Source organism: Glycine max, chromosome 16, assembly GCF_000004515.6.
Source record: "Glycine max cultivar Williams 82 chromosome 16, Glycine_max_v4.0, whole genome shotgun sequence".
Lineage (NCBI taxonomy): Eukaryota > Viridiplantae > Streptophyta > Magnoliopsida > Fabales > Fabaceae > Glycine > Glycine max.
Genome location: NC_038252.2, coordinates 2,043,499 through 2,059,470, shown reverse-complemented (window position 1 = coordinate 2,059,470; position 15,972 = coordinate 2,043,499). Strand labels below are relative to the sequence as shown.

General features: G+C 32.1%; 2 protein-coding genes, 1 long non-coding RNA gene and 1 other non-coding gene across 5 annotated transcripts; 2 read left to right on the top strand and 2 right to left on the bottom strand.

Annotated features, from left to right (window-relative positions):
- Positions 1 to 299: 299 nt before the first annotated feature.
- Positions 300 to 2,487, bottom strand: LOC106796514 (uncharacterized). The gene is made up of 2 exons (XR_001385462.2): positions 2,211 to 2,487; positions 300 to 671 (listed from the first exon to the last, which is right to left on the bottom strand). It is a non-coding gene; the product is annotated as an uncharacterized lncRNA (long non-coding RNA).
- A 3,682-nt stretch (positions 2,488 to 6,169) lies between these two features.
- LOC121173763 (ras-related protein RABA3) lies at positions 6,170 to 8,305 on the top strand. 2 transcript variants are annotated; one of them, XM_041010728.1, is made up of 2 exons: positions 6,170 to 6,687; positions 7,520 to 8,305. In XM_041010728.1, exons 1-2 carry the CDS (start codon positions 6,410 to 6,412, stop codon positions 7,968 to 7,970), a joined length of 729 nt encoding a protein of 242 aa, XP_040866662.1. In that variant the 5' UTR covers positions 6,170 to 6,409; the 3' UTR covers positions 7,971 to 8,305. The 2 variants fall into 2 exon arrangements, with proteins under 2 accessions (XP_040866662.1, XP_040866663.1); XM_041010729.1 differs by having other exon boundaries at positions 6,175 to 6,687; positions 7,514 to 8,305.
- On the top strand, positions 6,223 to 6,462 carry MIR5766 (microRNA MIR5766). Its single transcript, NR_126617.1, has one exon. It is a non-coding gene; the product is annotated as a microRNA MIR5766 (primary transcript).
- Positions 8,306 to 11,628: 3,323 nt separating the features above from the next.
- On the bottom strand, positions 11,629 to 13,680 carry LOC100792584 (AAA-ATPase At2g46620). Its single transcript, XM_006599705.4, has one exon. It carries the CDS (start codon positions 13,364 to 13,366, stop codon positions 11,939 to 11,941), a length of 1,428 nt encoding a protein of 475 aa, XP_006599768.2. The 5' UTR covers positions 13,367 to 13,680; the 3' UTR covers positions 11,629 to 11,938.
- Between the last annotated feature and the right edge of the window lie 2,292 nt (positions 13,681 to 15,972).

Below are 15,972 nucleotides of genomic sequence, written 5' to 3'. Positions count from 1 at the left end.
TTTATACAATTTTTTATTATAATATAATTTATACATTTGATATATATATATATATATATATATATTGTAAATTTGAATTATTTAAAAATAATCATTTATCTTTTATTTTTTTTAATATTTTCAAAATCAAATTAAATTAAATCTATTAGTTTGAAAAAAAAAAATCCTCTGAACTCAAACTGAAATTATCCATGTAGTGGTCTTTTTTCATGTTCCAAGAAGAGTTTATTAGTCTTATATTACTAAAATTATGAGTGAATTTAATCTTTAATTCAATAAATTAAATTAAAAGATAATCATGGTCATAAAAAAAGTAGTGTATTAAATTCAAAACTTTAGGTATAAAAACTTTTGCTCTAATATGCACAAGTACACAACGAGGACATAAACTTCACAAACATCAAGAAAAAAAATGAATACATGAACACTTTAAAGTCGTTGATGGTGATGCATATGTTGCATCGCTATCTTTGACAGCACATCCAACGCTGTATTGGCTTCTCTGAAGTCATTGATGACTATAGTTCTGACCAAAAGATCAATGAGTGTACACTGCTCGTGTCGGTGTTTGTTGTAAGAAATAAATTGCATAAATCTGGTTTAGCTTATAGGAGGATTATTCTCAGGGTATGAGGCATCTTCAGACCTTCCAAAACAACAATCAATTTACCCTGAAAGAGAAAAGGACATAAAAAGAGATATGTAATGTAATGTAATATAATAAAAAAATGAAATATATTCATATATCATTTACTTATCAAACACAATGTTGGAGCACTCCTTATTTTGATTTTTTTTTTTGGTAAAAGTAGACTTGCTCCTTTTATTTTACTAAAAGATTGTATTTCTAATTCACAGAATTGATTTTAAAACAGCTAAAGCTAAAATAATTAATTTTAAAAGAATTGCAAAAATTGATTTGTTATTAAAAATGATATTTTAAAATTGAGTTAAGAATATTTAATTATGTTTAAATGATATAAAGTTGTAAACAAAATGCTATTCTTGGGTCTTAAGCCCTAATCCTGTTAACAAAAAACAGAAAACAACAAAAAATTATTACCTCTAGTCCTATAACTTATTTCTTATATATTATATCAGAGATAGTATTGTCATGTGTAATATAGTATCTATTGAGTTTCCTAATGTGACCTTAGTCTCTCTTCGTAAAGAAGATAACGAATTGTAAAATATATATATTGAGAATCATAACATACTTATAATATGCTATATGCTAACCTAATAGAGTATCTACTATTTTCTAATGTCTCAACAACACCTATATCCACTCTTATAAAGGCTCATATTAATTAAATTAAGAGTCTGATGTGCTTAATTAACATCAATTTAATTTGATCACATAAATGGACTCTTTTATAATAAATAGCTAACAAGTAATTAAATAATATTAGCAGATATTTTATCAGTGGAACTTAACACTCCAACAACAGTGTTGTTGTCTTGCTAGCAGGAACGAACGGATCTACGTAGAGAAGAGAAAAGGGGCAATTCCCTTCATTAAATTTTTATTTTTTTTCTTAATATAACATGTGTAGTTATAATTTATCTCTATAATTTAAATATTAGTTAAAAAACAAATTATAATGAGTTTTGTTTTTACTAATTTATATATGTCAATATTATTCCAACAACTAATAAAATTTTGTGAATTGCTCGCTTGCCGGCACTTCTTCCAACGTTGGCTCTGAAACATCACCCCAGAATTAGGTAGGTTGAATTGAAAATATGAGATTGTGAGTATATTTTCACTCTGCTAATGTAAACACATTGAACAAGGTACGTACACGGGCTGAAATATCAAGCATTAGACTTGATAAACCTTCAAATCCAATTAGAGTCGTTGCATGTCGCGTACACAGACAGAGTGATCATGATTCATGACTTTTGCATCAAATCAAGATACTATATCATTAACAAAGAAAAGAAACTGATTCGAGTATTTCACAACTACTTGAGTTATTGCTTAACATGCAAAATTGTGTTCAAACACAGCCCGGTTATAGTTTTGCCAAACATATTAAATTAATTAGTTTGCACACTCCAGAATTTGATGTTAGCAAACTATTCCAAACATATTATAACTCAAACAAAAATTACAAGTTCCATTAGTTATAGGATGCATGCAAGTAGCAAACCCAACATCATCATAACAAGAAACAAGGGTAATAACAAATAGGTAGAGATGTTACCATCCATATGTCAATACTGATGGTTGAAGAAGTTAATTGGAAGCATGAAGATAGAAAGCAATCTCTATAGTGCCAGAACCTTAGTGGGATTTCATAGTTATTTATTTATGATAATATGGTTGTGGAAGTCCTCATTTTGGAATGGCTCTCCTGGTCTTTGTGGGCCAATCTTGTATAAGATTTGTGAGTTTTTTATATTTTTTTTTTATTAAAAATAAGTAGTAGAACAAAGAGACACTGACACTATGGTGTAGGACACCAATGACATGTTGAGACTTTCAGTAAATAACTACCTAAAACAAGCTTATTGTATTAACAGTGGCGGATCTTGCTAGAATTTTTTGAGGGGATCAAGTAATTTAAATACATATAATTGCAATTATTTATAGTATCATATATATTGTTAAAGGAAGAAAAAAAAAATTGGGGGAGCATGACTACCCCGCTCCAACCAAAATTCTGCCACTGATCACTTCATAAGCCTAAATTGAAGGCAGTTTCCTTTAGTTGCCACTACTCAATTAGCCCTTAGACCCTAGTGAATTTGCTTGAGAAGGATTGTCCACCAAAAGAGGAAAGGTTGCATGAACAGGATTGTAGTTGTAAAACATATTTATCATCATAAATATCAAACCATTGTAATCTAGATGGTTAAAATACTTACTTGAATCTCCCAGGAATATAATTTGTTAAAGTAAGTACATTCTATCTAATAATAATATGAAAAAAAAGGCTTGATTGGGGATTATATTGACTATTGAAATGCAATTTGAATGTTGGAAACAGAACTTGGCAAAGTATCAATGAGAAGAGAGAAGAGGGAGAGTGGGGTAGAAGAGATTTTAAAGGCTATATGGGAGGATAAGTTTGGGTCCTCTAAAGTCTGTTTGTCACGGTTGGTAAAACCTGAGAACCCAAGTGACTTCTGACTACTTCAAATGGAAGTTAATAAACGAGGTCCCTTTCATCAGATTCAGATGAAACTCATGAAAGAATGCAACAGCTGTTATAGCGCAGTTGAATTTTCTTTTTCTTCTCTTTCAAAATTGGACTCTATCGTACTATGATCGTTACTTTACAGCATCAATTCACAAACATTGAATAGATCGATATTTAGCAACTACCATACAATTTGGAAAAGAAAAACTTTAGTCTTGTGTAATATATAACTCAGAATTTAGCATCATTGATGATTATGAGATTGTAAATTATGTGGAAAAAATTGTGAGTAGTACCATTGTAAAAATTTAATTAAATCCCACTTGAATTTCAGGAAATTAATTAAAATTGTGATTGACAAAGAATTACAGCTTGTAATGCAAAAGAGTAGAACAAAATGGCAAAAGAGCGATTACTTTGTAAAGGAAAGCACTAAATAAAGGTCCATCATATATACTTTGGGTTCCTTCGGAGAAAGTATATCATATTGCCTCACAGTCACTTTCATAGCAATCTCATTTTTACTATCAAATGCATAAACTGTCTTGACTACTGCGAGAACAAATTACTATACGGTACATATTGTTATGGTTCTAGTGAATCTTTACCTCATATATAATCAAATTTTATTAAAAAAAATGATAAACTGAAAAACTCTACTGCATAGATTAATTAGGATCAATGACCACATATAGTGATCTTCAATCATATAAAAGAATTTCCTTGACAATAAGGGCTGCACTAGTCAAGATTTTAAAGATACAATATAAAAACTACATGTTTGATTGCTTATTTGTTTCCTGTAGTTATTTGGACTTTAGCCCCTAAAGTTGTTTGTATTTTGTGTTTTAGTCCTTATACTTAAAAAATTTACATTTTAATCTCTGAACAATTATTTATATGTTTTAGTCCTTGTTATTGGTCACTAAGTAACTTTGTTAATTTTAAATTTTCTAAAACCGTCCCAAAATTGAGACTGATAGTGCAAAACTGCCAAAATTTTTAAAAAAGCACATTGTTTTTGTGCTAAGTTTATACAATTTTGTGCTGATTTCAATTTTGCAGCGACTTTAGCTAGAGAACTTATAACTGATAAAGTTACTAACTAACAACAGGTTGTATTCGAACTAAAATGTAGAGATTCTAAATATAAGAATTAAAACGTAAAATGTAAAGTGTGGACAAGCACATCTACCAGAGCAACTATTAAACCAAAACTATATATATATATATATATATATATATATATATATATATATATATATATATGCAACATATCCTCTAACCAACCACTACATCCATACCTACCACTCACAACAAAATGGTACGTATAGCCGTACATAAACTCAATGACTCTTTAATTTCCGGGGTCCAATCAAACGAGTTAAATGTTTCCAGGACTTAATTATTATGCTAACATAACATCCCTTCTTTGCTTTCGTTCTTTCTCTTATTCTTAAATATTGTTTCTGTTCAATGCACATGTACAATAATTTATTGTCATAATAATGCATTCATTGTCATTAATGCGATTAAAGCCGTATTATGATTTAACACTAAGAACTCATCTTGCACAATGATGTTATTATTAGTGTTACATAATCTCTGTGGGTGGAACAAAGGATAAGTTAAGCTATGCTACTAATTGCTACGTACGTCATCGCAATGGATGTTGTTCATAGACCATGACCACTGCCAGAAGCCAAAGGAAAAAAGGGAGACAAAAATAATTCAGAATCTTTCATGTGTGGCTGGAACAAAACAAAGGTAGTAGGCCATGCTCCTGCTACTGTATGTACAAACTACACAAATTTCTTTTCACTCATAATAATAATACCATTGAACAGAATAAGATCCCCTGCAGTATCAAAATAAACTAACAGGATGTGTAGTTCTAAATTTCACTCTTAAAATTTAATGAATTCAATTTCACAAGATAAATTTATTTTTTAATAAATTAAATCAAACGACCATGTTAATGCAGTTCTCTTTTAACAAATGCAGAGGATCTTGATCTTCATGGAACAAATAAAGCAAGAGTCATTGTCAGAGCCTTCCTTACGGTTTTCTTTTTCTACTTGCTTTTTGTTTGTAGTTTTCGTATTATATTTTGTTCACCACTATTTCATTTGCACCGATCAGTAAGTGAAGCATATAATGCAAAAGTTCAGATATTATAGATTTTAGATAACAAGTCTGATTAATTTAAAAGCAGCCAATGGATGTTAAAAAATTGACAATACTATGTATACATATATAGTATGTATTATTAAACAGTAACATTACTACTACTATCAACTAAGTGCCTAAATCAACTAACGTTGCATTATTCAAACTTAATCAGTTGTTCAAATTTTGAGTTTGTAGCTTTATTGTTCATAATAATTTTATCTAACTCGAATATGATTGTATTCCATGAAGGATATTTGTAATCTAGACAAAAAAAGTGTCATTACTCTGAACTAATCCAAGAAATTTGTCCAACTCAGTGGTTATCAAGGAGGAACATTCTTATTGTATCTTACTTGTTCTTCATTTTCGCATCATCAACTATATTGGTAATGGTAGTACTCAATTTGTTTCTATGATTTAATCTAATTATATCAATTTGCGAGACACAAATCAATTATATTAATTTGATTAAAAAAAATCAATTATATTATGATAAAGAAAAAGATCAAACGGAAAAAATGTAAAGAATCGTGAAAAGAAAAGTCATGTGTCCTTGGATTGCGCCTTAAATTAAGACCAAAGTGATCCGAAATTGTAAACACTTAAACCATTAAAAACAAAAACCATGATTCCAGGTTTCCTTAACCTGAGGCAAACCACCATAGCTTTTTAGTTTATTTGTTGATTAATTTACATTTATGTTTTCCTTTTCGACTAAAACAATTGCTAAATTACATCCCATGATGTATTATTAGCAGCAGAAGGCATCACGGCAATATAATAGTGCCACATAATAATATTAAAAGGGAGACACAGAACTGGACCCCATTTTTTCTTCCTACACTTTTGCCAGTGATTCAACATTGATTTTGTCCGGTTCATAATTTTTCAACCAGTTTCCTGTTCCTTTTCTTGCTTCTACTCACCCCCATGACCATTAGTTTATACTTAGTCCAAGTTGTACTTTATTTTGCTGTGGAAGAAGAATAAGACCAAGGTTTTAATTAGAGCCTCGTTTGTGCAAGTGAAAAATAGGATCACATTGACCTATTCTTTTTTCAAGCTCTTTTAATTGTCTTGGGAAGAAAATGAACCCAGAAATGAATGGGGTTGAGGCTGAGAAGAGGCAAGAGAATGGACATGAGAAAGTGGATTATGATGTGCAAGAGAAAATAGACTATGTTTTTAAGGTGGTGGTGATAGGGGACTCAGCAGTTGGAAAGACTCAAATACTCTCAAGGTTTGCAAAGAATGAGTTCTGCTTTGACTCAAAGTCCACCATTGGGGTTGAATTCCAGACTAGGACTGTCACTATTAATGCCAAAGTCATCAAAGCTCAGATCTGGGACACTGCTGGCCAGGAAAGGTTCATTGCATTCTTTCTCTCTCTTTCTATCTCTAATTCATGCTTGTGTTTTGATTCTTTGTCTATAATTTTCTTGCCATTCCTTTGAACTCAAGGGTGGACAGACATTGAGTTTCAATGATGGTATGGTACGGATTCAAAGGTTATTATATTATTGTTTGACTATTCAATGTGATACCAATTTGACTTAGGAAACATACATGGCCAAGAAGCACATGTTCTTGACTTTTGTTTTTATAGGTATTTCATTTTCCTTGATTAGGCTCCAAAAGTCACATTAATGTTATAAGGGGTTGTATTGAGACACTATAACAGTTTTGGTAGAATGCAATGCTTCTTAACATCTAAGTCCATTCACATTGTCATATTCTATATACCATTCCAAGCTCTGAAAAAGTTTGCTAGAATCCTATGAATTCAAAATTGCAAACTGTGTGCAATAATGATGAAGGATTTTTTTTTTTTTTTAGTTGTTAGTATTATTAGTTTTTATTAACGGAAAAATTCGAATCCGAGGCCTCTCTCTTCTTCCCTTTCCCATTCACCACTAGACCAACTTATATCTCCCATGAAGGAAAATGTTAATATGTTATGCAATATGATGGAAGAGGGGATAAACCAACAAAAGTAAACTTGGGAGCTAATAAGTCTCAAACAAACCACAATTAAATTTGACATAACATCCAAAAGATTAAATTTGTGTCACTCTCAATTATATGTTACTGAACTTGTTTATTCTTATCCAATGTGGGACTTCTTTGTCTGTACTTGTAATACTTATAATTTTGGTGCAGATAAATTCTCACAAATTTAACACATTACATAGGTACAGGGCTGTAACAAGTGCATACTACAGAGGTGCATTAGGGGCAATGCTTGTCTACGACATAACGAAGAGGCAATCGTTTGATCATGTAGCGAGATGGGTGGAGGAGCTGCGTGCGCACGCAGATAGCTCCATTGTGATCATGTTGGTTGGGAACAAAGCTGATCTTGTGGACCAGAGAATGGTACCAACTGAGGATGCAGTGGAGTTTGCTGAGGACCAAGGCCTCTTCTTCTCCGAGACTTCAGCTCTCAGTGGTGACAATGTGGAGAGTGCATTTCTCAAATTGCTAGAAGAGATCAATAGGGTAGTGTCCAAAAAGGCTTTGGAATGTGGTTTAGGGAAGGAGAATGGTGACACCAATGTTGCCTCACTCAAAGGAACAAAGGTTGATATAATCTTAGGTCCTGAATTGGAAATTAGTGAGATGAAGAAATTGTCTTCGTGCTCTTGTTAATATTGGTAGTGAGATTTAAGTTTGTGTATTTTGATTTTGAGTTTGGGAAAAAGAGCAGAGTGAGTGAAAAGTATATATACATGAGTATCCTTAACGGTGAGTGTGGAAGGCTAAGTTGATTTTATTTGCTATTGCTTTCCATGCTGAGTTGAAGAGTAATAGTTATCCTGTTTCGTTATGATTATGAATTATTACAGTTATGGCACATTTACTGAAAAAGTGTACTGATAGCTAACGAACTTATGGACTGTGGTGTTTATTTAGAACATTCACCTTAATGTAACTTCTAAACTGATAAAAAAAAATGTGAGTACAGTAAGTGTTTGAATGATTAATATAGTACAGTATGTGTTTCATTAAAAGAATTAATTAAATCATTAGTGGACAATGTGGCATCTGTAACGGGCCCGTCGCTCACTTCCCATCCGCTCCAATTAAACTCTGTTTATCTGGAGTTGGGCCTTTGCTTCCTGCACCTCATCGAAAATCCAAATGGGCCAAATTTTCCTTCGCAAAGAACCTGCTCCTCCTACAAAAGGCTCTTCTGAATTATAAAATCCTGTTCATAAAACAAAAAACAATACATTTTTAGATTGTCCACATTCTAGAATTATGCACATATAAATCAAGTATTTTAAAATATACAGGATGTTGTTTTTCGTTAATTAAGTTAAAATAAACTCGCTCTAAGTTCATTCACGTGCTCAATAGTAAGATTTTTAATATAAGAATCATAAAAGAAGAATTCTAATAAGATAGTGAAGATAAAAAAAAATGTTAGGTAATTACAAGTTAAAATGCAACGTGAAGTAACATTCATTAAACACTGCAATAGTAATATTAATATTTATTAAAAAAACTATTTTAATTAAATAAATTTATGAGCTAGTCAAAATAAATTAGTCAAATAGGCTGAAAATTGTAGCTTATTTATCTGGTCAAACACTCTTTTGGTTAGCAAGACAAAACTGCAACAAACATATCCTCCCAAACAAAATATCTTAATTCAAAATCTGTTTTAAATAGTTTCAACGGTCCATTTTTTTTCATTCATAATTATACCAAAGAATATAGTCAATTTGTTATAACTTGCTCAACCCTGTGTGTTTCCACTTTCATAGACAAAATGATGTAAGTTGATCAAGTTGAATTCCCCTTAATTGCTGCACTAGTTTTAATTAATCAACTTCTGTTATGTCCATGAGTTTAGAAGACACTGTAATTAATAGCCCCAGAGACTGGCTTGACTTACTTAATTGAATACCGTTGAATTCGATAAAATCTCAATTAATTACATCCAAGTCATGCTGAATACCTAATTTTAAAAAGAGTAATGTTAGTATCATTTCAATAATTACAGTATAATAAGATTGGTATCTAAAATAATATTTATAATAAGGTAAGACAAGAGGGAAAATATAAGTTATATACTACTGTTTTGTTTTTATAAACTTTAAGTTTAATTATATTTTCGATTTTTCTATTTTTTTTTAATTTGAATTTGGTCTTTTTTTCATAACTAAAAACTAAAAAAACATTTTGAATAAGGCCTATTTTTTAAGATTATTATTATTAATTTGCTTCGAGAAAAATAATTATGCACTAAAAGTATAATATGTTTTATGTCGTTATTGAATCATAATTTGTTATTGAATCATAATTTATCATTTATGATAAATTTATTAATTTTTAAAATAATTATATTTAAGTAATTCAGATAGTGTTTTATAGTTAAATAAATAATCACGTAAACCTATTTTGATAAACATGAAATTCAGCTATTATTGTATGTCACGAATATGTCACAAATCTGTATCATTTTGTCTTTAAAATCTATCATAATTAAGGATTTTTTTTACTTTTAATTTACAAAACTGGCATCACATGTTATTTTCAATTTGTTTCATGTTTTTAAATATTTGTATAATAAATAGAAAAAAAATAATTTTACTATTTTCTGTAGAAATCTTTAAAAAGAAAGAAACATATTGAAAATAATATAATAATTTTGTAAATTAAAAATAAAAACAGAAAATAAAAATAGAAGTAAATAGAGCCTAAATAAAAATGAAAGAAAAACAATTATTTTTCCACCAATCTATTGATAAAAAAATGAAAACTCACTTAATATACTTGGTAAATTTATGCTAGTAATAATGCCATAATGCTTGGACTTTAGCAGTTTATCTAAACTAAATTTGATGATATAGCAATTTTATTTAAAAGAGTAAGAATTCTTTAAAAAATTAATTATAAAATGCCGCTGAATGCTGATGCATCCCTATCCTCTGTATAGGCATCGACACCTAAAATTTAGACATTGCTCACTAGCACATGTGATATTCAATTCATGATACACATATACAATCTCTCTTGCAATTACATGAAACAATTCCCCATAATATATCTATCAACTATACAAATATTTCTATTATTTTTTTTTTTTGTTACACAGCATATTTCTATAATAAACACGCCAATCATACAGGTCAATAATTAATGATTATAAATAGTATGCCGTGCCTGCTATCATATATTACAGGAAAACGTTAACGCATAAAATAAATCATTTCTTTTCATGTCAATCCAATTTTCCTTTTTAATTTGTTCCTCAAAGATATCGGATTAAATTAATTTTTTATCCTTTAATTTATTTTTAGGTACTATTCTTTTGTTTTTATTCCATTTGATCTACTATTTTCTTATTCAATTACATCTTTTAATTTTTAAAATAACTTTATTTTAATTTTATCTTCTAAATTGAACTAATAATATTAAAAAATGGGTGAGATGGAGTCAACATGACACACTTTTTTCTAACATTTTTAGTTTAATTTAAATCGTATGATCAAATTGAATAACTTTAAAAATTAGAAGACATAATTAAAAAAAATAGTTTAACCAAGATAATATCTATATACATTTCATTATTTAATATTTATAAGCATACTAACCCTACACGAAGTACGAGCCACAAACACACTGCCAAACAAAATTTATAAGTTTCATTGGTGTATTTATGATGTTGATTTTTCGCATATAATTACCAAAATTCTAAAACCATTGGCAGATAGCAATAAAACAAACCATAAATTATTCATATTCTTAAATTAATGGCATATAATAAAAATAAAATTATTTGTAACATTTATTAATTCTTATTTGTGTTATTGCTTGACTCATATTGATCATCAGAAAAAAGAAAATTATGTACATAATTTTTAAATGTAGTTTTTTTTTTTTTCATTTGCAGGTTGACTCTTGAATCACTACTCAACTGTCTCGTATAAATATCTATCACTAGTAACTTTTTATTTGATTTTTTCGTAGTGTATAAATCAGATACAGGACTTTTGACTGTGGAAAGTTTCAAAATTAAAATGTGAACTAAAAAAATAATAAAAAATAACCATTTAATCAACAGGAGCTGATAGTGAAATTGAAACAACTAGAAATTGCTAGTTAGCCAATTATATTATAGTAGTATTTCTTATTTGTAAGAAGCTTGAAATTATCAAAAGTAATAAACGTGATTCTCAGTCAATTTGGGGAAAAAAATGATAAGTCGAATTTTTCTTCCTTGTCAAGCATAGCTCCTAGATCAATATATGTAAACAATGAAAAAGAGGGGGGGAAATCAAAACATTTGAACTTTTTGTTTTGTTTTTTCCAATGTGAAATCTATACAATTGACTCCACCATTCATCAAAATTGAAAAAGGAAACTTTACAATGGAGTAGTTTTCTAATTTTCTCTTACATTAAGAAAGTTTCTAGTTCTATCATTTAATTTTGTTTACATCCCCACTAAAACATCCCATGGCAAATCAATTCTGAGGGACCAAAGTATGGACAATTTTGATTGGGATATCCTGCCAATAAATATTTTTTTTTAAAAAAAACTTTGCCAACAAAATTGACAAAATTTTTAAAAACATTTTTTTAATTTCTTTTTTTCATCTCTGGTGATCAAGTATCATGGGGAGAGGAATTAGACTGTTGTTGAGAAGTTCTTCTGCCGTTCCGCAATTTGAAGAAACCGTACAACTTCCGGATATCTTTAACCGTAGAGAACCCGTCCCCACCACAGGGCGCTTTGTCCACGTCATCACCCTCTATCCGCCGTCTGATCGAATCAGCATACGATCTTCTCCCATCACCGTCCGATTGCAGCGCCCCGATCACCGATTTGATGGCGCGACTCGGCGAGGTCCGATTCGCGATCATCAACTCGCTGATCTCCGCGGGGCTGAGAGTCGCGCCGTGCCGGAAAATCTCCTCCACCTGCGCGAACAGCTTGTGCTTCCTCACGCCGAGGTAGCTGCTCGCCAGCGTCTTGAACGCCGAGAAATCGCACACCGGGAAGTGGATGTGCACGTCGACCCGACCCGGCCGCAGCAGGTCCGGGTCCACGCACTCCTTGCTGTTCATCGTGAACACCATCACCCTCTCCTCGCCACAACACGCGCTAACGATTCCGTCCATGAAGCTCTGGATCCCCGACGCGGTAACCGCCGTCGCTGTCTCCGGCTCCGGTTCCAGAAACCGGTCGAGATCCTCCACCACGATTACCGATTTCGCCGTCGTTTCCGTTAACAGAAACATCAGATCCGAATCGCCGCGAATCTTGGAGAGATCCACGTCGTACACGTCGTAGCGGAGAAAGTTAGCCATCGCGGCGACGAAGCTGGATTTTCCGGTGCCTCCGGCACCGTACAGGAGGTAGCTCCGCTTCCACGCCCGGCCGATTTTCCGGTAATACTGCTTCGCCTTGAGAAACGATTCGAGATCTGACTTGATCTTGTTCTTCAGATCCTTCTCCATCGCCATCGTTTCAAACATCGCCGGATGAGTAAACGGAACGGATCTCCACCGTGTGCCGCCGTCTTCGACGGCGGAGGCGTTCATGAACAACCGTAAATTGCGCTTGCTTTGGTTCTCCATCTCGTCGGCGACAGTGTTGATGTGGCGGAGGTACTGGCGAAGGATGCGACGTTTATCGGTTTTTCTGATTTGGAGAACGAAGGTGGAAATCCGGTTCGGTTCGGTTTTTTGGTTGAACCAATAGAGTGTGGCACCAAGGAAGCGGTCCTCGATGGTTTGGTTCGGGTCGAGGCGCAAAACGATGTCAGTTTGGTCATTTCCGGTTATGAGATTGGTGAAGTCAGCGTCCTCTATGGAAGGAAGGGAATGCAAATAGAGAGAAACTTTGCGGTGAAGGTTATTCCGCCGCATATTATTGGTTTCGTTGAATTCGGGGACTTTGAGGAACTGGTACACGTGGCACCAATCCACGACCCTTCGGAAGCGTTTTCTTATGGTGTGCATCAATCCCGTTTTGAACAGCAACCACCGAACCGTGAAACCTACGACGACACTTAGGATTACGAGGAACATGGGGACGACAATGATGGAAGATTCTTCGAAGAAGTCCCAATTTGTGTGTCTAATGTTTCACCAAGTTTGGGGTTTTGGGGTATGAAAAAAGTAGAATCATGTTTGCATTTTGTGGAGGAATGTGTGGTTTTGAGGACAATGGAATGGACCTCCTTCGTCTTTGTTTGCACTTTGGAGCTACGTGTGTGTGTTCTGTTCAATTCAACTTCTACGTCTTTATCATTCTCCTTCAACAAAATTTTGGATTTCCATTTGGGGGAGTGGGGGGATTTATATATATAACGCATTTGGTCACGTAATCTGATTTATTAATTTCTCTTTCAACACGGAATTAGGTGAAAGAACCATGATAATTTTTTTATTTTTTATTTTTGAAAAATATTTAATTAGTTTTATTTTGTTGTCATGGAAACTAAAACTTTAATATTTATTGATGCATTAATTGGCCGATCATGTGCTGCCACGTGATTAACCAATTTTTTGTCCAACTCGAACGAAGAGGCGTTCATGAACAACCGTAAATTGCGCTTGCTTTGGTTCTCCATCTCGTCGGCGACAGTGTTGATGTGGCGGAGGTACTGGCGAAGGATGCGACGTTTATCGGTTTTTCTGATTTGGAGAACGAAGGTGGAAATCCGGTTCGGTTCGGTTTTTTGGTTGAACCAATAGAGTGTGGCACCAAGGAAGCGGTCCTCGATGGTTTGGTTCGGGTCGAGGCGCAAAACGATGTCAGTTTGGTCATTTCCGGTTATGAGATTGGTGAAGTCAGCGTCCTCTATGGAAGGAAGGGAATGCAAATAGAGAGAAACTTTGCGGTGAAGGTTATTCCGCCGCATATTATTGGTTTCGTTGAATTCGGGGACTTTGAGGAACTGGTACACGTGGCACCAATCCACGACCCTTCGGAAGCGTTTTCTTATGGTGTGCATCAATCCCGTTTTGAACAGCAACCACCGAACCGTGAAACCTACGACGACACTTAGGATTACGAGGAACATGGGGACGACAATGATGGAAGATTCTTCGAAGAAGTCCCAATTTGTGTGTCTAATGTTTCACCAAGTTTGGGGTTTTGGGGTATGAAAAAAGTAGAATCATGTTTGCATTTTGTGGAGGAATGTGTGGTTTTGAGGACAATGGAATGGACCTCCTTCGTCTTTGTTTGCACTTTGGAGCTACGTGTGTGTGTTCTGTTCAATTCAACTTCTACGTCTTTATCATTCTCCTTCAACAAAATTTTGGATTTCCATTTGGGGGAGTGGGGGGATTTATATATATAACGCATTTGGTCACGTAATCTGATTTATTAATTTCTCTTTCAACACGAATTAGGTGAAAGAACCATGATAATTTTTTTATTTTTTATTTTTGAAAATATTTAATTAGTTTTATTTTGTTGTCATGGAAACTAAAACTTTAATATTTATTGATGCATTAATTGGCCGATCATGTGCTGCCACGTGATTAACCAATTTTTTCTTATTAATAATCAATTTAAATTAAATTTAAAAATAATTATGATGTATTATTCTTTTGTAAATATGGACTCAAGTAGTCAGCCATACAAACCATACACACAGAAATGTATTTAACGAGAAGTTCCTAGGAATTTTTAAAAACTTACTTGTATTTTAAAATAGAATATTTATGATAAATAATTAATACTTAATTTTCTCAATCTCAGCTTTCTCATTTCGTACACTTAATATATATTGAGGGGACATATTTACCGTCTCATTATAATTATTAATAAATAAATAAAAAAGAATAACAATTTTATAAAATTAATTTTATTATCATTAATTTATTTTTTATTTTTGTAGCTAATATTATTAATATTAATATTATAAAGAATATAGGTGATAAAAAATAATTAATTTTATGATGAAAAATTAAAATAATCAATTATTTTAAAATAATTTTTTTTCTACGAAAATGAGAAGTTATATTTGGTCACACGAGCATATGTATATAAATTACGGGGGGGGGGGGGGGGGATAATCAATTATTATATAAATTATATAATTAATGTTTTCTTTATCGTTTGTGTGTGGTCGGGGGATAATCAATTAATACTTATTAATAATGATCGATTTCAGATTAAATTTAAAAACAACTATAGTAATAGTACTTATTTTCTTAATATTTAAGTATTGAGTCAAGTGGTCAACCATAGTAAGTCAATTATATACCTTTCAACTACGGTTACAATGAAATGAACGAATGAAAGAAAAAGAATGACTTTATCCTGATTAATATTTTAATAAAATCATCATCAAAATTAGTATAATTTATTCACTCTATTACATATAAAGGAATTAAAAACTAGTTCAAAGAAAGATCATTGCCGAATTCCTTATAAGAAATATTTTGTCTTTATTTTCAGTTGAAGGGAGACATCTTAGAACACCTATCAACGATACCTTTTATAATTTCCTCTTCCTTTTTCCCTTTACATTCTTAATACTATTTCCTTTTTCTTTTGAAAATTGTAAAATATTAAAGATTAAAAAAAATATGTTACGATAGTTATACAGACCTATTCAAAGATATTTTGATCAATATCATATTACCCGATTTGTTTTTGGTAGAAAATCCAAATTGTT

Bases quoted from the DNA above. Each gene is read 5' to 3' on its own strand.
- LOC121173763 (XM_041010729.1), top strand. From the start codon at position 6,410: ATGAACCCAGAAATGAATGGGGTTGAGGCTGAGAAGAGGCAAGAGAAT. The intron at 6,688-7,513 runs GTTCATTGCATT...CACATTACATAG, and splicing joins GACACTGCTGGCCAGGAAAG to GTACAGGGCTGTAACAAGTG.
- LOC100792584 (XM_006599705.4), bottom strand. From the start codon at position 13,366: ATGTTCCTCGTAATCCTAAGTGTCGTCGTAGGTTTCACGGTTCGGTGG.